Below are 19,022 nucleotides of genomic sequence, written 5' to 3'. Positions count from 1 at the left end.
TGACCTGTCTGCCAGGCTCATTAGTGAGGTCCACACTCTGAAAATCAGGGCAAAGAGAAATGAAGGCTGATACCCAGGCGGGCCCCTCACCTGTACGCTTGACACACACACAGAAAGCAAGTTGATAAATGTGTTATATTTCCCCAGTGCCCCAGCCCCACCCAGCCAGGAGGGAGCAAGCCAGGTATGAGCAGAGGGGCCCGTGTCCCGAGTGGCCAGCCATCCAGGGCAGGTGACCTGAAAAGGCAGCAGATGGCTCAGTACACCACCTCATACACAGTGGCCTTCTTGTCCCCTGAGCCTGTCACGATGTACTTATTATTCCTGGAGATGTCGCAGCTCAGTACAGAAGATGATTCTTTGGACTGGGACAGAGAAAGGAGAGGTGAGGGGTGGCCACATGGTCACCACCACCAAGTTCACAGACCAGAAGCATGGGGCTGGGAGGACAACAAAGGCTGGTAGATGTGACTGTTGCCAGGGCCTTGTAGCTGGGGACTGAGCTAGCCTGACTAGTGACTTAAGAGATGGTACCTAACTCATCACAGCTCGACTTCAGGTGGCATCACAGCAAAGTACCTCCCTCCTCTTCCCTCATTCTCAAACCAACCAGGCTTCTGCCCCATCCTTCCAAGTGCTGGGATTACAGATCTGTGTCACCATGTCCTGGAGGGACAGGGGTATCCCTGACATATGAAGGGTTGATAATGGTACTGCTCTGGATTGGAGACTCCTGGGGTCTTTGATGGTTAGGAAGGACAGGAAATGTGAAAGACCATTATAGCACATCCATAGAAGGTTCAAGAGACTTATTAGAAATTGCCGCCTAGGGCTAGTGAGATGGCTCAGCGGTTAAAAGCACTGACTGCTTTTCCAGAGGTCCTGAGTTCAAATTCCAGCAACCACATGGTGGCTTACAATCTGTAATGAGATCTGATGCCCTCTTCTGAAGACAGCTACAGTGTACTTATAGTAAATCCACTGTGGTACACAGAGGGACCCAAGGTGTGGGGCTCTGTAACAGGAAGTGTCTAGGACAGGAAATGTCGAGCTGGCCTCCATTTGGGGGAGATCAGGTACCTGGAAAATGCTGGCCCCATAAGGTGTCCTCCAGGCATTGAGCAGGTTGTCCTTGCCTGTGCTCACAAACCAGCGTCCTGGGAGGGGAGGAGGCAGAGAGGAGGATGGGAGTGACCACCAGGGTAGGAAACCTTAGAAATTCATTCCAACCGGAAGCCACCTACTATGCAGTATCAAAAAGCTGAGAGCTGTCAGTCAACATGGAGTGTCCTTGATAGCTGTCTTGTTTTCGAGACAGTTTCTCTGTGTGGCCCTGGCTGTCCTGAACTGGCTCTACAGACCAGGCTAGCCTTGAACTCCGAGATCTACCTGTCTCTGCCTCCCGAGTACTGGAATTAAAGGCAGCAAGTCACCTTGCCTGGTCCATCTTTTTTTTTTTTAAATGTGTCTCTGCATTTATCTAAACTGGCTTTGTCCTGAATAAGCAGCTGGGTGGGCAGGCCTGGGTAATTCGTTATCTAATTTGAGGCTTCGCCCCCCCCATCCATCCGCCCTCCCTCTGCTGTGCCAAGGGGTCTCCCAGGCTTGTACCACAGGAAGCGAACTTGAGTGACAGCACGCAGCTCTCATGGAGGCGGAGCTGGTACTTCTCAGGCTTGCGCACATGCAGGACCTCCACGTGACTGCTCTCCATCCCCACGGCCAACCAGTCCTGATTGGGACAGTGGCCCAATGAGAAAATCTAGGTCAAGAGAGAGAGCACTGAGACCCTAGGGTCACACATGATGCTGGAAGAAGGCCCAGAGGTGCCCCATATGGGGACAAGGTGACCAGTGACAGGTGTCACACCTTAGCATTCATCAGAGGAACATAGAACCTTGGGATTCTGGGCAGAGGGAGCTGGCTCTACAGGTGGCTCAAGGTCCAGGGCTGAGCCTAGGCTGTGTCCTGCTTCTGACTGATGAGTCAGGAGGATCAGGGGTAGAAGCTGCAGTCACTCTTAGTCTAGCAGTGGTATTTTATTTTTATTTTTATTTATGTATGGGGGGGGGTGTTGAGACTGTCTCACTATGCAGCTCTGACCACCCTGGAACTCACAGAGATCCACCTGCTCTGCCTCTCATTGCTGGAATTAAAGACATGTCCTGGGCTGGAGAAAGGTCCTGAATTCAATTCCCAGCAACCACATGGTGGCTCTCAACCATCTGTAATGGGATCCGATGCCCTCTTCTGGTGTGTCTGAAGACAGCTACAGTGTACTCATATAAGTAAAATAAGTAAATCTTATTTTTAAAGGCGTGTGTGAGGCAGTCAGTCTCCCACTGAACCTGGAACCCACTTATTTGACTATTCTGACCCTCCAGCTCTTGGCATGCCCAGAGTTATAGGCAGGTTTTTTGTCTATGTCTGGCTTTTTATGTGGATTCTAGAGATTTGAACTCATGCCATCGAGGCAAATACTTTACCCACCAAGCTGTCTCCACAGAGCCCGTGTCCTATCCGGTTTCAGGCCGGGTAGGGGCACCCCCGGGGAGGCCAAGGATTGTGAGCGCACCTGGGAACTGAAGTCATGCTGCTGTAGCTGGCGGCCCTCTCGCAGGTCCCAGCAGCGCACAGTGTTGTCCAGGCCCCCAGTCCACAGCCGGGTCCCGTAGTCTGATATGTCGATGCAGCTGGCCCCGTCCGTGTGGCCCTGGAACTGTCTACAGGGCGATAGCAGACGTCCAAGACTGCAGTCACCTGTGCACTCACCACCCCCGGGGCCGCCCCACACACCTGACCATGGCCTGGTTCTGCAGGTCCCAGACCACGATGTTACCGTCGCTGCAGCAGGAGAAGCAGACCTTGGCGTCCGGGCTGACGGCCAGAGCATAGCAGGCCGGGGCGGACGAAGTCAGCTCTGCTTTGATCCGTGGTGTGGGTGCTGCCAGGTCCCAAATGGACAGGGTACTGGCCTCGCCACCTACAATCAGGCTCTGCCCGTCGGGCAGCAGCTTGCAGGAGCGGATGTAGTTGTCTCGGTTCTACCACGGCGAGAAGCAGGGCCAGGCAGGGTTGGTACTCCCCCAGGTCTCCACAGATCCATGTGTTACTGTAGGCCCCGCCCTGACCCTAAAGACCTGGCTTAGCCCCTACAAACCCCACCCAGCCTTGTAAACCCCGCCCTAATCCTAAAGACCCTGCCCAACGCCCCCACCCCAAAACCTTACCCAGCCGCACAGGCCCCACCCTCACCAGGCAATCCAGCTGTGCCACAGGGGTCTTGCTACCCGGCTGGCCCACGTCCCACACCTTCACGCATCCTTTGCCGCCTGTGTACACGTGCTGTGTGGAGCTGCTGATGGTGACGGCACACACCACCTCACCGTGGGCCAGCGTGTGTAGCTGCCTCGCGTGGCGAGGGATGCCTGTGCCTACCAGAGCATCCGACGGGAAGGGCACAGGCTGCATCTGGCCATCCGAAGACACATGAAAGGAGTAAGCCCTGTGGAGGCCGCAGAGACAGGTGGGTGGGTGGCTAACCCCAGCACAGGTACCCATGCTGCCAGTAACAGGCACTCAAGGTGTAACCCAGGGGGCGTTCCCAGGAAGAAGGGACTCAGGCCTCCAACACACCCTGGAGATGGCCCAGCCCATGTGCTACTCACGGCTTAGCCACAGGGATGCCAGGCAAGGAGACAGATGAGCCTCGGAGATGGGGGTGCGATTCAAATGCCATCTGCTGGAGGGCAGAGAGTCCCAGGGCAGGGGGGGCCAGCACCCCTTCACCCAGGCCCCAGCCCACACCCCTCTGTCCCTCGGCCCCTCCCCAAGCAAGCAGAAATGCTTGCAAAATTGCTATTTGGATTTTTTTTAAGTAACTTCCTGGGCCAGGCTTTTTAACCCAGCTTTATTCCTTTTGTTTTGCCCACAGGGCAAGTGCTAACTTAATGTGTGGTTTAGGCTGGCCTAGAACTTCTGATTGCCCTGCATTTGCCTCCTGAATGCTGGGGTGACAGGCTGGCACCACATGCCTGGTTTATATGGTGCTGGGTATGTACCTGGGGCTTTGTGCGTGCCAGGTGAGCGCCCTACACTGAGTTCAGCTTCAGCCTCTCTCTCATTCTTTGGGTGAGTTGGTTTCTCCTCCTCCTCCCCCACCCCCCAGACCTCTGAACTCTGCTGACCATCCTGGTGCTCCATTCCCCAAGGACTCACCAGAGGTGAGCGTCCATACACGACAGAGCTGCTGACCTGGGGGGACAGGTGGAGGCCGACATAGGAGCCAGGCATGGAGAGGTCCCCGTTGAGGGTGCTGTGGGAGCCCAGGCTGAAGGATGAGGTGAAAGGGCTGGACAGGGTCAGGGGACTCCTCAGGGCTGAGTGAAAAGGGCCGGGACACACGCTCAGATACCCAAGCCACACTTTCCCTGCCTTCAGCTGATGAACAAAGTCTTTAAAAACCCAGACCCAGTGAGAGGAAAAGCCAAGACTTAGAGAGGTTGGACGACTAGCCTGAGGTCACACAGCTAGTGAAGGCACACGTTTGTCTCACAATCATTAAACTGGGGAAGTCACATTGGTGTTCTGGGCCTCAGTGTCCTCACCTAAGCAGCAGCAACAAAGAAACTGAGCCCAGAGCCAGGTAGCACCTGGTCGGGGGTTATAAGCAGTTCCAGGTGGTAAATTTGGGGTGTGCCGTCAGCTTCTCTAGCCCTTTATCTTTTTTTCCTTTGGCATGGCCTTGGTAGGGACAGACTGACAAGGTTCCTGCTCCTGGGACAGGACGAGCAGATGTGGTCTCCAAGAGCTGCCAAGGCCAAAAGACTTGTGTGCATACTAACGGACAGATATTACATTCCTCCTTTAAGGAATGTTCTCCCTGTTAACAGGAGTGACTCCATGATAATCAGACAGCTCTGAGTCCAGGAGCGGAAGGTGTAGCCAATATCTTAGCAAAATGGTAAACTCAGGGACCTTCAGGACAGCCTTTAAGGCTAAAAACCCAAGTTTGAAAATACATAATTTCTCAACTATGCAAAAATATAAGGATGCAATATAAAGTGTATAAGGAGCCTCACGAATCTAAAGGAACAGAGGTAGCTACGCTAGGAGCCAGCTTGTCAGAATGATACAAAAGCAAGCAGACTCCTGAGTTCAAAGTCAGCCTGGAATACAGATTCCAGGCCCAGATGTGGTAAAAATGGTAATTTCAGGTGTGTGTGTGGGGGGGAGGGTTCCCCCCACTCCCCAGCTAGCTTAGCATCTATGCTTAACAGAGGCAGGCAGATCTCTGAATCCTTTTTGCAATGTTAAAAGGAAATGTGTGCTTGCTGTCTCCTAAAGATTAAGGGGCTGGGGTCACAGGGCTCATAGGATAATCAAGAGGAAGTAAACAACTGGATTGATACGGAAAATAAAAGCCTGGGCTTATGACCTGCAGGAGATGAGCTAACTAGAGAAAGGTTTTAGAATACCAAGAGAAAAGTTCTTAGAGAACTGTCTCAAGCAGAACATGGGGGGCAGAGGGGCTGACTGGAGATCTCCAGAGAAACCAGGTCAGGAAGAAAGGACAGGACAGAGAACAACACAGGCCACCAGCTTGGACCTACAGTTTGACTTCAAGTCACTTGTTTTCAGCGCTCCCAGACACCCCTTCTCTCAGAACTCCTCTCTAAGCCAAGGTTGGCCCTTACCACCCTTTTCTTTTTTTCAGACATGGTTTCACTTCGTAGCCCAGGGTGGCCTCTAACCCACCCAGGATTAAAGTCATGTGCCAACACGGCCAACTCTTATCATTTCTGTTTGGGGGAGCTATGCTGGGCAGGTGGGGACTCACCGATGCTGTCTGTGGGTGGTGCCGGCTGAGCTGCCAGCTGGCAGAGGTGACTGGCTGAGCTGGGCCCCGGGGTGGACGAGTCCTGGGGTGGAGAGGTACCACATGACCTGGAGGCAGGAGTGCCTGTGGGAAGATCATTCTGTGGAGAAAGAAAGACCACGAATCACCATAGCGGACTGAAGCCATCAGAGGGGATCGAGGGCACATGTACAGTGGCCAGCCAATCTCTCAGACACTTGGTGGGCACACAGAGGAAAGCTGGGTGAGACTGGGTCAGGGGTATAAATACATCCTCAGGATTGTGGGTGTTAATTGGGTCCACAGTACAGGGTTCGTGCATAGAGGGGCCCTTGGGGACAGCAATTGTGTTACCAGTAGATAGCAGCAGCAAGGTTAGAGGCTATTGGACTGGCAAAATGGCTCAGCAAGTAAAAGTGATTTTAGCCAAGAGTTATACTCTGTATTGAATCCCCAAAACCCACACAGTAGAAGGAGAGAACAGACTCCCCAGAGTTGACGCTAACCACCAAATGCACACTACAGCACTTGTGTAGACACACACATACACACAAAGTTTAAAAAAATTTTTTTTTATTTGGTTTTTCAAAACAGTGTCTTTCTGTGTAGCTCTGTCTTTCTAACTCACTCTGTAGACCATGCTGTCCTCAGATTCAGAGATCCTCCTGTGTGCCATGATTAAAGACACGCACCACCACCACCTGGCTTTAAAAAATGTTTTAATTTAGACATGGCCACATGTGGTGGTGCAACCTTTAATCCTAGTTCTCCGGAGCAGAGGTGGGTAGATCTCTGAGTCCTGGGTCAATCTGGTCTATATAGCAAGACCCTGTCTCAAAAGGCAATCAACAAAAATCACAGCTCCCAGAGCAATGGGACTATTGGCCCAAGAGGGGTCCTCAGCCCTAGGTGAAACGTGTCACCCGCCTCTGTACCTCCCTAAGGGGAGCCCTGATAAAGAGGGCTGCCGGCCAAGCCTCTGCTTTTTGGGAGCATGTTTCATGAGACAGGGCTCAGGTAGCCAAGGCTAGCCCTGGACTGACTTTGCATTCCTGTTCTTCTACCTCCAACCTCTCAGTGTTGGGCTGACATGTGCCACCATGGGGAGCTGCCATGCCTTCTGGCCTGTGTCTGTCTCCTACACAGGGTGACAGTGACCCTTGTGGGCTGAGGGATGCCCTTGATGGCTTCCCCAGCTGACTAGAGTGGCTTTGCATCCCCAAGGTCTCTCTGAGTGGGGAGGAGTTTAGATAAAGTGGGAGCCCACAGTGGCTGGCAGTTGTCATGGTAACCTGCAGGGGTGGGGAGGCTTAGAAACAAATCTTCTCTGTCCCTGGGTAACTTGGAGGACAGAGGGTCTGGGCAAGATGCAGGGAGAGAGCTAGACTTCCGTGCATCTAGTGGACCATCTAGTGGACGCCTCTGCTGGGTTCTAGGAGCACTTAACACTGGTACCAAGTCTCAGACCAGCGAGGAGCCAGTGCTGTGGTTGTGGGGGTCACCATTGCAGAAAGCGAGTAACCTGACTCAGTCCTATTTCTTTGCCCAGCTTGGTCAACTAGCTGCTTTAAAATAGTTTCCTGAGGCTCAACCAGAGACTTGGGGGAGGGGGGAGAGAAGCCCAAAGAATCAAAAAAAAAAGGGTTCTTTGTAGTAAGGGAGTTTACCACAAAGGCAGAGGCAGGAGGGTTGGGATTCGGTGTCATCCTAGACTACATGAAGAGTTGGAGGCCAAGAAATATTGTCTCCCAAACAAAACAAAACCAAAAACCAACAAGCAAAACCAAACAAAAGCAAGCAAATAAAATGAATAAGAAACTGCAGACTGCCCTGGCTCATCCCGGCTGGCTTGCTCACTGAACTGTTTGCACCCCGGGACGAATAAAAGGGGCTTCAGGCACCCCGTCTTCCTTACCAGGGCTATGTCTTTGCTTCTGGGGAGTGGTGAGCCCAAACTGGAGGCCAAGGAGGCTGGACTGTCTGTGAGGTCCCTGCGGGCAGGAATGCAGAGGGGTGCCTTCCCACAAGGGGTGGTCACGGGGCTGGGGGGCTCTGACGGTTGGTCCTGAATTCAAGAAGGTGACATTGGGTTGGGGACCAGTGAAGCAGGAAAGACTCCCACAGCTGCCATGTGGCCCCCACCTCATGGAGACTGGGAGCCTCTGCGGTGGGGCGCAGCCTCTTCCATCGTCCTGTGGGCCTCAGTTTCCCCACCTGTGCTGTAACAGGCATTCCAGAGTCCTCCAGACTGCCTGCCCCACATGTTCCCCAGTCTGAGTGGGCCAGAGATAGCAAGGATTTCTTCCCTCCATCCCCCTCCCTTGCCCGACCCCCACCGTCTCACCTCATCCACTACCAGGTTATAGTCACTTTTGTCTTCCTCACTGTCCTAGGAAAAGACAGAGAACACACAACCTCAGTCACACCCCTATCTCGACACCCATGCCCAGCCCTCTGGGGGGGCTCTGACCCACCCCAACCCCCACACAGCGCCCCCACTCCAGCCTCACTGCCTTCAGGGAGCCTGACCACCTACTGCCTCTGCTCTATAGCCTTCTGTGGCTACCACTGTCCTCTGGAGGAACGCCAGGCTCCAGCTTCATTCCCAGATGCCGGACCTGATTCCTGACCCAAACAACAGGAGAGACCAGGCGGACACGACACGCGGCTGGCAGGGGCCAAGGGGGCCACATGAATTGAACTCTGCAGACTTGCCACCTCCCATTTCCCTCCAAAGCATACTTTCCCTTGTGCTCTGAGCATGGTGCCCAGGGTCTCTTGGAAGCTCTCTGCCCCTGAGTCATGTCCCGACACCCTCACTGGGGGGACTCTAGGCAGGCACTCAGCTCACCGTGGAAATATAATATCAAAACAGCTGCATGGTCCCTAGGCTTCAACCCCTTAGCAGTGAAGCCTGGTAGGACAAAGTGTCTTTTGATTAGCAGGCACTCCACAGACTCTGGGAGGCTATAGAAGTGAGCACCATGGACACAGTTCCCATGGATCTGACCAGGGCCAGTCCGGGTCCACCCCTGTCCACCCCAGTCCTCTGCTTCTCTCTCCCGAACTCACATAAGGCGCTGACCCATCCTTGTCTTCAGCTCCCTGCTGTTTCCCACTGCCGCCTCGGCTGCTGGGATGGTCCTCTTCCACCAGACTCTCAGGGGGAGACGGGGAAGAACTCTACAAGAAAGGGTGTAAGGTGGGCTCCCAGACTACATTCTTGTCCGGCCAACACTGAATGGTCCTCACTGGGGGATCCTAGGTGGGGGGGGGCACACCCCTGACCGTGCCCTCAGCCCCTCACTGGGGATTCTAGGATTCTAGGCAGGGCTCTACTTCAGCTTCACTGCTAAATTCTCTGCCCCGTCAGCTAATAGAGTAGTGAACTATTGTACAGATGGGAAAACTGAGTCCTATGAAAATGCATTACAGTGAGACTTGAAACCCACCAAAAACTCACTGCCAACCCCTTGAGAGTGGGGGATGGGAGCTCTCAGCTGAGCAAGAAGTCTGTCTGCATAAGGACCCAGGCAGGACTTGCTGAGACACACACGTTATAGCAGAATTTAAGACACGGAGGCAGAAGGATTATCCTAAATTCAATGTAGTATGGGCTACAAAGCAAGACCATGCCTCAAATGAAATAAACCATAGCTGGCTCAGTGGTTCTAATGTCAGAATCCAAGAAGCAGGAGGATCTCTGTGAGTGAGACCCTGTCTCATAAAACAACAGTGCACATATCTCATTCACCAGGCCCTGAGTTCTATCCCTGGCACCCTGTACATTGGATGTGGTGGCGCTGGTGTCCTCGCAGCGCCCAGGTGGTGAAGGCTGGGGACAAGCCGCACCCACAATCCCCTAGCCTACTTGAACACAAGCAGGTTCTCACAGCGGGCACTCACCCTGCTGGCAGCTCTGTCCACTGTAGGAAGCCGAAAGGAAACAGATGATTAGGGGTTTGTAACCCTGCAAGGCTTCAGTGGGTGGAACAGCTCCTTCCCGGTCAGAACCCGACCTCCCACATCCCAGGGATGTGGATGTTCTGCAGATGCCTCTGCAGAAACAGCTAATGTGTTCCCAAGGACAAACAGCACGAACATTGAACCCCACAGCTGCAGCCCCTACTAGCTGTCACCGTCCCGCCAGCACTGGGTCACCCACTCACCTCTGGACCCCTCGGCGTCCACACCCACACGGTCTTCCTTTACAGCAGCCACTAGCTGGGCCTGCGCAGCCAGCGCCCCAGATAGGGCCAGCAGCCCAGTGGCCCCGGCACCCACCAGGCCGGCTGGGCGCGGGGTGAGAGGCACGGGGGGTGCGTGGGACAGCGGCTGGAGCTGATTCTGCTGCTGAATGGGGAGAGGATGGCCAGGGGGAGGCAGGCAGCGAGTGGCGGGTACAGGGTGCACGGAGGGTGAATACTAAGTGCAGGGAGGTTAGCACCCACTGCGTGCCTGGGCTGGGAGCAGGGCGTCTCCTAAGACCGGCTGGGGTGACTTACCCCCAGGAGGCTGTTCAGTTCCCCTACGGTCACCTGCTTGGCTCGGTCCACAGCCTGGAGCACCTGCTGCTGATGCTAGGGCCAAAGGGGATGTGGGCACTAAGCCACAGGCTGTGCAGTCCAACTCTGTCTGTCTGTCTGTCTGTCTGTCTGTCTATGTGTGTTTCTGCATGTGGAGGGTGGAGGCTGCTGTGTGTTTCTGCATGTGGAGGGTGGAGGCTGCTGCTGTCTTTCACCTTATTTTGAGGTGGGTCTCACAGCCCAGCTGGAATCTAGCCAGTAGCCCCAGGATCTCCTCCTGTCCCTGTCTCCCCTGCTGCAGTTACAGGCAAGGAACACCACACCTCACTTTTCCCAGTTGCTGGGGATTTGAACTCAGGTCCTCATGCTTGTGGGACACCTTCCCCAGCCCCTCTCTGACTGCCTAACTGACACTTCAGAGACCTGGCCTCTTCCCCAGGCTCTGGGGCCACAGTTCCAGGTCATGCTTTGCAGGGCATACTGGACCCTGAGGGATGCTGGGCAGTGTCCCAGCCTCAAATCACTTGCTAGGAGCTCCGTGTGACACTACACTCTGTCTGCATAGACAGTGTGTCATGAATAAGCACCACATAGAAAATAAAATACCTGTATTCCAAGCACCCACACGCCAAGTGCCCAAGTACCCACATGCCAAGTACTCATAAACCAAGCACCTACATGCCAAGTACCCACATACCAACTACCCACAGGCCAAATACACATAAACCAAGTACCCACATGCCAAGTACTCATACACTAAGTACCCCCATGCCAAATACTCATAAACCAAGCACCCACATGCCAAGTACCCACATACCAAGCAGCTACTTGCCAAGTACCCACATACCAACTACCTATATGCCAAGTACACATAAACCAAGCACCCACATGCCAAGTGCCCACATACCAACTACCCACAGGCCAAGTACCTACATACCAAGGACCCACTTGCCAAGTACCCACATACTAAGCACCCACCTCAGAATGTGCAGCCTGGGGCTGGGCATGCAGGTCAGGAGAGGACCCACCCAGCATGCTTATCCCCAGCACAACAACATTAAATATGGATGGATTCAATAAACTTGAGCATACATGGCTGGTGGCCTCACTGTGAGATGATCTGTCACCCACCCTCAGGGGAAAGGCAGCAGGTCCCACAGAAAAGCTGAGGCTACTGGCTGTGTCGGGGTAACCAGTATGCCCACCCTGAGGTGGGACCTGCCCATGTCTCTGGAGGAACATCTCCACACAGAAGTGGCAATGGCCAACACCAAGGTCCTATGGTCAGCAGGAGCAAGGCAAGCCACGGAGCTTTCTGATGTTTCACGAGCTAGTCACACTGGTGGGTCAGCCTCTGTCTGTACTGACGCTGTGTTTTCAAAATCACTGTCGTAAAAATGCCTAACAAAACTTGCTAATCGGAGCCATCTCAAGCACATGGATGAACATGAAGCTCATTCACAGGGCCCTGTGGCTTTCCCCACCATCATCTCTGGAGCTTCCAACTCCCTTACCTGAAGCTCTGTTCCTGCTCTCTCCCCAGCCCCACTCACCCACCATCACACCTCCTGGCCCTGGATTTGATAACTTCAGAGTTCTTGGGAACGGAAACCTGCAGAGTGTCCTGTGTGTGCCCTGGCTCACCAAGAGTCACCCTGTAAGATTAGTCCCATAATTGCTCAGCTAACTCTCAGGGCACCCTAACCAGTAGGTAAGCACAGAGAGGCATGTATCTTGCCTGAGGACACCAAGTCAGGACTTGTACCAGCAGATGTAAGCCATGAGTACAGGAGCACCCTTAGCTAGCTCCATCCAGAGCAAAGAGCCAGGGTTAGAGAAATGGCTGAGTCAGTAAAATGCTTGTCATGGGAACATAAGGACCTGAGTTCAATTCCCCAGAAACACTGAAAAAAGCCAGGCATGGAGTGTGTGTGTGATTTTAGCACCGGTGAGGAGACAGGAAGACCCTGGGACTCACTGACCAGACAGCTTCACCAACCACTTCCAGGCCAGTCAGAGTCCCTGCCTATTTAGAGGGGGTGGGATGGTAAGATGTCTCAGTAGGTAAAGATATTGCAGCCAAGCCAACAACAACCTTAGTTCAATCTTTGCAAACCACATAGTGGGAGGAGAGGACCCATTCCTGCAAGTTGACCTCTGGCCTCCACATGTCTGCTATGGCCCATGCACCTCTTCCCCCAAAAAATAAATTATGGGTTGGCTCAGCTCTGGCTGCTCTCTCAAGGGACCAAGGTTTGATTCCTGGCACCCACATGATGGCTCACAACGCATCTGTAACTCCAATTTCAGAGGGCACAGCGCCCTCCTCTGGTCTCTGAGGGTACTGCACCACATGGTGCACAGATATGCGGACAAAACACCCGTACATATACTATTCGCACTCACCTCCTGAGTGAGGAACGGGACCATCTGGGCACAGATTGCACTGAGGCGCTTCACAATCTCAGCCTGGTTAGAGAAGCAACAAGCTGGGTGGCACTGGAGGGGGACAATCACCTCCACCATCCAGCTCCCAGCACTGGAGGGGGACAGTCTCCTCCACCATCCAGCCCCCAGCTGGACTGAGCATTCGTGGAGCTGCCTGGCTAGGGAGTCCTGCAAGTCTGTGATACCTCCCCACCGCCCTACGAAGCCCTCAGAGATGCAAACATAGATGGACCGATGATGCCCAAGGCAGCACTGTGATCATTCCCTGAGGCCCTAGAAACCTGTGTGAAAGGGTGTGTGTTCATCTGGCATGACCCAGCTCTCTGCAGGTCTTTGGGGGGCTGTTCTGTGGTTGCCTATGGTCCCCTACAAGGCCTGTGTCCTCCACCAGGTAAGGACCAGTAAGGACCAGCTCTCTGCTGCCCACATTGGCACCAAGTCTCACAGAAACCAGGGGAAGCAAATGGCAGGTGAGGCTCACTCAGCATCTACCTGCACAGAAAGGAGCCTAGGGTAGGGCTCCAGCACGGAATCATGAGTGTTCGGGGGCAAAACCTATAAATCCACTCATCAACAGATCTCTGAACCCTCAGGACCCCCTAGAGCCACTGGCCACTTTGGGGACTCAGGGTTAATTACAGACCTTGGAGTCAATCTCCACATAGAGTGTATCTCAGAACCCTAACACCACAGGCTGGAGTCTCAGAAACCCATGGGATCAACCATGCAACTCCAAATGCTATCTCAGAACCTTGAGTCCTCAGAACCTTCAGGGCTATCTCAGAACCTCCAGTCCTCAGAACCTTCAGGGCTATCTCAGAACCTCCAGTCCTTGGAACTGTCAGTTATCTCAGAACCTTCAGGGCTATCTCAGATCCTTGAACCCTCAGAACCTTCAGGGTTATCTCAAATCTCAGATCCACTCAGAACCTTTGGGATGACCACCTGAAATGTGGATGAACTTAGACCCTCCCGGCAGACACCCGTACCCCACATGGTCACCTGTTTATGCATTTCAATGTTGAGTCCGTAGGACATCTCGTAGTACTGCAAAGGAGACATTCTTGGCCAGTGTGGACAGCTGGTGCCACCCTGGGGACACTGATGGGGTGCAGCCTCGAGGGGGTGGTACGAGTATCGGGGCAAGACACAAACACCCTGAGCCCCATGGGGATCCAGACAGGGAACCCACAAGATGGATCACGGATGGTCTCAGAGAGATAGGACAAGCAGGCAGGCCCCCAAATTGGGGCGGGGGGAGACCCACAGAACAGTGCCTGGTATCCCAGCCTGCCCTTTTTAGGGAGAACATGGAGGTGGGCAAAATGGGCAGGTACTCCTTACCATCACATAATGCCTTTGCATTTCTGTCTTCTCGCTGGCCAGCTTCTCACATTCTAGCTTGAGGCTGGGCAGGAAGAATAGACAAAAATGGGGGTTGACTTGCCACACCCCACATGGGTCAGTTTCCACAGTGACAGTCAGAAGCTGCTGGCTCCCTACTCTTTTAGAAACTGTCCCCAGTCCTCTAGCCCAGGTCTACTCCTGGGACCAAAACATTCTCAGGGAAGGCTTTCCCAGGATCCACTCATCTCACAGGCTTCTGGGCACCGCCTCCACCAGAAAGCCCTCCAGTAGGCCCAATGAGCTCCGCCCCTTGCCCTAGAAACCACGCCCCCCCAAGAGGCCCCGCTTACCCCCATGGGGCTTCCCAGGGCCCAGAACTAGGGCTCCCTCACCTGTGGTACTGAGCTTGCAGAAACTGGAATTCCTCTTTGATCCGGTCACAGATTTCCAGGACTGAGAACTTGAAAGGCTGGCCAGACTGCAGCGGGGTCTGAGGAGGAGAGTGGGAAAGGACACTAGGGTGAGTTCCAGGGCAACAGCAGGCAGGAGTCCCCTCCCTGGTCCCCACCTCCTGCAGCCAGAGATGGGAGTCTCCGTACTCACCGGGTGCCTTCCCTGGGGGTACATCCTGCTGATGGATGGGTGAGAGAAGGGACCCCCCAGCTTCTTGGAGGCTTGAGGATGTAGCAAAGGGACTCTGGGGTGCAGGGGTGGCGCTGGGGAGAGAATTGGGTGCGGGGAGGAGCAGGCAGTAGAATTTGGGGTGCTAAGCTAGAGCTGGGGTGCAAGGAGACTGAGCCTGGAAAAGCTAGGAGAGAAGCCGGAGCTGGGGGAGGGATTTTTACGCAAAGAAAGAGCAGCCAGGGAGAGCCTGTCGGGGCAGGGAACCAGGACCCCGCGCTGCGCCCCCCCTCCAGCCAGCGCGTCCCGGTTTGTACAGCCCAGGGGCAGCTGCAGTCAGCGCCGCAGGTCCGTGGCCGCCGCCCGGGGTCGGCGCTGGTGGCCTCAGTGGCTGCGGAGCCGCCTCCCTCCGCGGGGCTCGGCTGGGAGCCGCGGGCGGGACCCGCCTTAAGGTGGCACCGCCGCCCCCGCCTGCTCTGCTTCTTCGGTTCCAAGACCCGCTGGGGAAACTGAGGCTTGGGTCCGATCCTAGTGTTCCCGCCCCATTCCCACTCAAAAAAAAAAAAAAAAAAAAACGGGGGGAGAGAAATTAGGCAAAAAAAAAAAATCTCTGTGCGCGCCTCCGGAGCCCTGGGGGCTGCAAGTGGCTTCTCTGGGACAGCGACACTGTGCCCTTATGAAAGATAAACATCCCCAAGTTCAAAAGAGAGATAGATACACACCTGTCCCAGGAAGGGCAGACCCAAGCTATGCTTGTCAACCAATGCTGCCCCACTCTGGAGAGATTCCAGGACAGCCCAGGGCAGCTTGGTCAGGCTCAGAGCCCACTACAGACTTGCATGCTAGTGCCCACCACAGCCAACTGGGTGGCCTCCTCTTTCCAGATTGGGCTCCTAAAGGACCAGACTCCTTAAACTTAGTGCATAGAACTCTGTGTATCTTGAACTGGAACACTAGAAAATCTTCTGCAGGGGCTTCACCACTGACCCCGCCCCCAGACCTTCACTGGGAGATTCTAGGCAGCAGCTCTACCTCTGACCACACCCCCAGCCCTTCGCCGTTGGATTCTAGGCAGAAGTCACCCATGACCACGCCCCCAGTCCCTCACTAGGGATTAGGGACTCCACTCTTGACCACGCCCCCAGCCCCCTTTTACGTTTGGAGGCAAGGTCTTGCTAAGTTGCCCCTGCAAAGCTTGAGCTTGGAATTCTCAGTCCCTGTAGTAGCTGGGACAACAGGCCACTGTGTGTCATCAGGCCACCTCCTACATCCCATCAAGTTTAAGGGTGTCCCCCAGTAGCCGGGCGTGGTGGCGCACGCCTTTAATCCCAGCACTCGGGAGGCAGAGGCAGGCGGATTTCTGAGTTCGAGGCCAGCCTGGTCTACAAAGTGAGCTCCAGGACAGCCAGAGCTATAAAGAGAAACCCTGCCTCGAAAAACCAAAAAAAAAAAAAAAAAAAAAAAAGGTGTCCCCCAGAGCTGAGAAGCCACCTGTCACCATGGAAACCCCCTTCCCCCCAGGAATCATCCTTTGTTTCCAACTCTGGCAGGACTAGACAGCTCTTTATCTTATTTTACATAGAAGAAACCTCAGAAGAGGAAGGAGGAGACCCACACCTTCAATCCCAGCACTTGAAATGTAGAGGCAGGCGGATCTCTCTGAGTTTCAGGACAGCTTGGTCTACTGTGGTGGTTTGACTATGCTTGACCCAGGGCGTAGCACTATTTGGAGGTGTGGCCTTGTTGGAGTGGGTGTGATCTTGTTGGAGGAAGTATGTCTCTCTAGGAGTGGGCTTTGAAGCTCTGCTAAGTGCCTTAGTCAGACTTCTTCTAGGGGCTTCAGAGGAAGACACAGAACTCTCTGCTCCTCCTGCACCATGCCCGCCTGGAGGCCTTCATGCACCTGTCTCGATGATTATGGACTGACCCTCTGACTCTGTAAGCCAGCCCCAATTGCCTTGGTCATGGTGTCTGTTTACAGCAGTAAAATCTTAACTAAGATATCTACAGAGAAAGTTTCAGAACAGCCAGGTTCTACACAGAGAAACCTTGTCTCAGGGAGGGGAAAAAAAATAACCAAGGAAAGAAACCTGAGCTCTGGTCCATCATTAAATCAATCAATAAATGTATGCCTGGTGCTACTGTGAACTACTATACACTGGGAAACAGTGGGCAACAATCACAGGGGAAAGACCTCACACCCACATTAACGTTTGGATCTCTGTGGGCAGCTAAGTCAACTACAGAGGACAGGAGCCTTTATGAGACTTGCACGGGGCCAGCGCTCTCCAGCAGGAGGATACTAGCTGAAAACCTAGGACTTCCAGGATAAAAGGACAGAATGGAGCTCTCTCTGATCAGACTCTGGGAGATAAGCCACAGAGCAGCCAAGATCACAGCTGGCTGGTCAGGAGCTGTATGAAAAGCAACAAATTTAGACAAGCGATGACAGAGGAACAAACATGAGCCACTGCGATCATATGTGTGGGAGAGCGCTCAGTAAGGTTAACATTGTAGATGGAGCTTTACAAAGTCCGTGGGCCCAGAAAGTGACAGTCTTTCTGACCTAGACATTTAGCCCTCTGAGAATGAGTGTTCAGTAACTCCTTGGAGCATCTGCCAGAATCCCCCAGAGTGGAGACTGGGGGCGTGGTCAAGGGTGGAGCCCAGCCTAGAATCCTCCAGCGAGGAGGCTGGGGCATGATTAGTAGTGGAGCCCCCCTTCACCCCATTCCCCACCCTAAGTGGCTGGAGCCATGGCCGGGGTGGAGCACTCTCACTATCTGGACCGCCATGCTCTCCAGCATCCAAGGCGTTGCCCAGATTTAAGACTTTCGCAGGCGCTGTACAAGGTGCAGGTCCTTTTACATGGACCATTCTTTACGGTTCTGGCCACTCATCCTCTCCCTCGCAGAGGCCTGTGCTGGTGCCTTGAAGCGCCTCCCAGCACCTGCTACTAGGAACACGGCGGCATCTTACTCCTCAGCCCTAGTTTCTGCTTTACTGTTTACTCATTTTTCCCTTGCAGACCGAGGAACACACCTGGCTCCTGGGAAGTCTGAGAAAACAGTGTCCCACAAGCTGTCCCCAGGTCCCAGCGGTTCCTGATTCCCGGTTTTTGGTGTCTGAGAACTTCTGATCTCCAGAGGCCCCCGGGACTCCACTCCCTGAGCCATCGCCTTTGCCAACCCTCACCATCTCCCCAAATCAAGCTTGTTTGCTATTGGTTGTGTTTCCCAATCTAACCCAGGCTGGTCTCATCTGGGGAGTCAGGGTCGCAGGTGTGTGTCACCGTGCTTACACTGCCAAGATTTGCTCAGACCAGCCCTGCCCCCATGTCCCAAGCAGCACCCTTCCTGCTAGTGACCCTCAACCTCGGTTCTCTAAGCCTATACAATCTCCGCTGGTTTTCTATTACCCGGAGGGCATTCCCTCTTTGCACTATTTGTGCTGGCCACACCCTCTACCCTCCCCTATTCAGGTACCCTGTCATGATTGAATGACCTAATTTGAGTTCTCTTTTCCTGGAATCTCTTCTCCCCCTAAAGCTATCTCCATCTTATTCTAAGATCAGCCCAAGGCCACCCGCTGCAGCCTCCCCACAGAAGGGCAACTGTGAAGGAACCCAAGGCCAAAGGAAGCCCCCTAGAGGGTGGGAGCTCCTGGAAGAGGGGGCCACTGCCCCTCTGTTGTGCGGCCTGGGAAGCCACTGCCTCTGAGCTTCCGTGGAAGCAGAGGATATGATCTGGGGTTTCCTTTTAGAATGCCTGAACCCCATCCCTGGAGTGCACAGACACCACACCCGAAGTGGAGAAGTGGGGAGCACCCTCAGCATTTCCCACCTTCCTGGGCCACTTTTTCCCATTCAGCCTGGTCCTGGATCCTACACTTTGCAAAGTGGGGCTCAGCGCCTCAAAGTGAGCCCCTGCCTCAGTGCACACAAGCTCCGCGGTTCTGCGCGGTGCAAATAAAAAACAGAAAAGGGAAAAGGCTACTACTCGGAGCCGGGACTGCTCGGACCACCTTAAATCAGACTAGCCGCCCCGCTGCCGAGGGACCCGTCTATCTCCTCCGTGGTTGGTCGGGTATGCCAGCCAATCAGCTCCCGAAGATCCCACATGGGTCTCTGACGTCACCAAAAGCACTGACCAATGAACGCTAGGTACCCTGTAGCCAATAGCAGAGAACGGTGGTCTAGGATAGTCCAATAGGAAAGCTCCCGA

At 54.1% G+C, this 19,022-nt stretch overlaps 1 protein-coding gene across 6 annotated transcripts; it reads right to left on the bottom strand.

Moving 5' to 3' along the window:
* Positions 1–116: 116 nt before the first annotated feature.
* On the bottom strand, positions 117–15,172 carry Tle2 (TLE family member 2, transcriptional corepressor). 6 transcript variants are annotated; one of them, XM_021174427.3, is made up of 20 exons: positions 14,782–15,172; positions 14,571–14,668; positions 14,176–14,239; positions 13,834–13,878; positions 12,790–12,852; positions 10,363–10,437; positions 10,027–10,210; positions 9,764–9,783; positions 8,930–9,040; positions 8,202–8,246; positions 7,773–7,922; positions 5,840–5,978; positions 4,219–4,379; positions 3,669–3,742; positions 3,256–3,505; positions 2,797–3,044; positions 2,576–2,723; positions 1,612–1,762; positions 1,081–1,157; positions 117–365 (listed from the first exon to the last, which is right to left on the bottom strand). In XM_021174427.3, exons 1-20 carry the CDS (start codon positions 14,803–14,805, stop codon positions 258–260), a joined length of 2,235 nt encoding a protein of 744 aa, XP_021030086.1. In that variant the 5' UTR covers positions 14,806–15,172; the 3' UTR covers positions 117–257. The 6 variants fall into 6 exon arrangements, with proteins under 6 accessions (XP_021030086.1, XP_021030087.1, XP_085699171.1 ...); XM_021174428.3 differs by having other exon boundaries at positions 3,669–3,739; XM_085843045.1 differs by having other exon boundaries at positions 3,669–3,739; positions 4,255–4,379.
* Between the last annotated feature and the right edge of the window lie 3,850 nt (positions 15,173–19,022).

This window comes from Mus caroli, unplaced genomic scaffold, assembly GCF_978045245.1.
Source record: "Mus caroli unplaced genomic scaffold, Mus_caroli_1 scaffold_9, whole genome shotgun sequence".
In the NCBI taxonomy this organism is placed as follows: Eukaryota; Metazoa; Chordata; class Mammalia; order Rodentia; family Muridae; genus Mus; species Mus caroli.
This window is presented reverse-complemented; position numbering and strand designations above follow the sequence as displayed.

Excerpts from the sequence above, each read along its gene's own strand:
- Tle2 (XM_021174427.3), bottom strand. The coding sequence starts at position 14,805 with ATGTACCCCCAGGGAAGGCACCCG. Across the intron at positions 13,879-14,175 it reads TGCAAAGGCATTATGTGATG|TACTACGAGATGTCCTACGG; the intron begins GTAAGGAGTACC and ends TCTCCTTTGCAG. Across the intron at positions 10,438-12,789 it reads TCCCGTTCCTCACTCAGGAG|CATCAGCAGCAGGTGCTCCA; the intron begins GTGAGTGCGAAT and ends CTTTGGCCCTAG.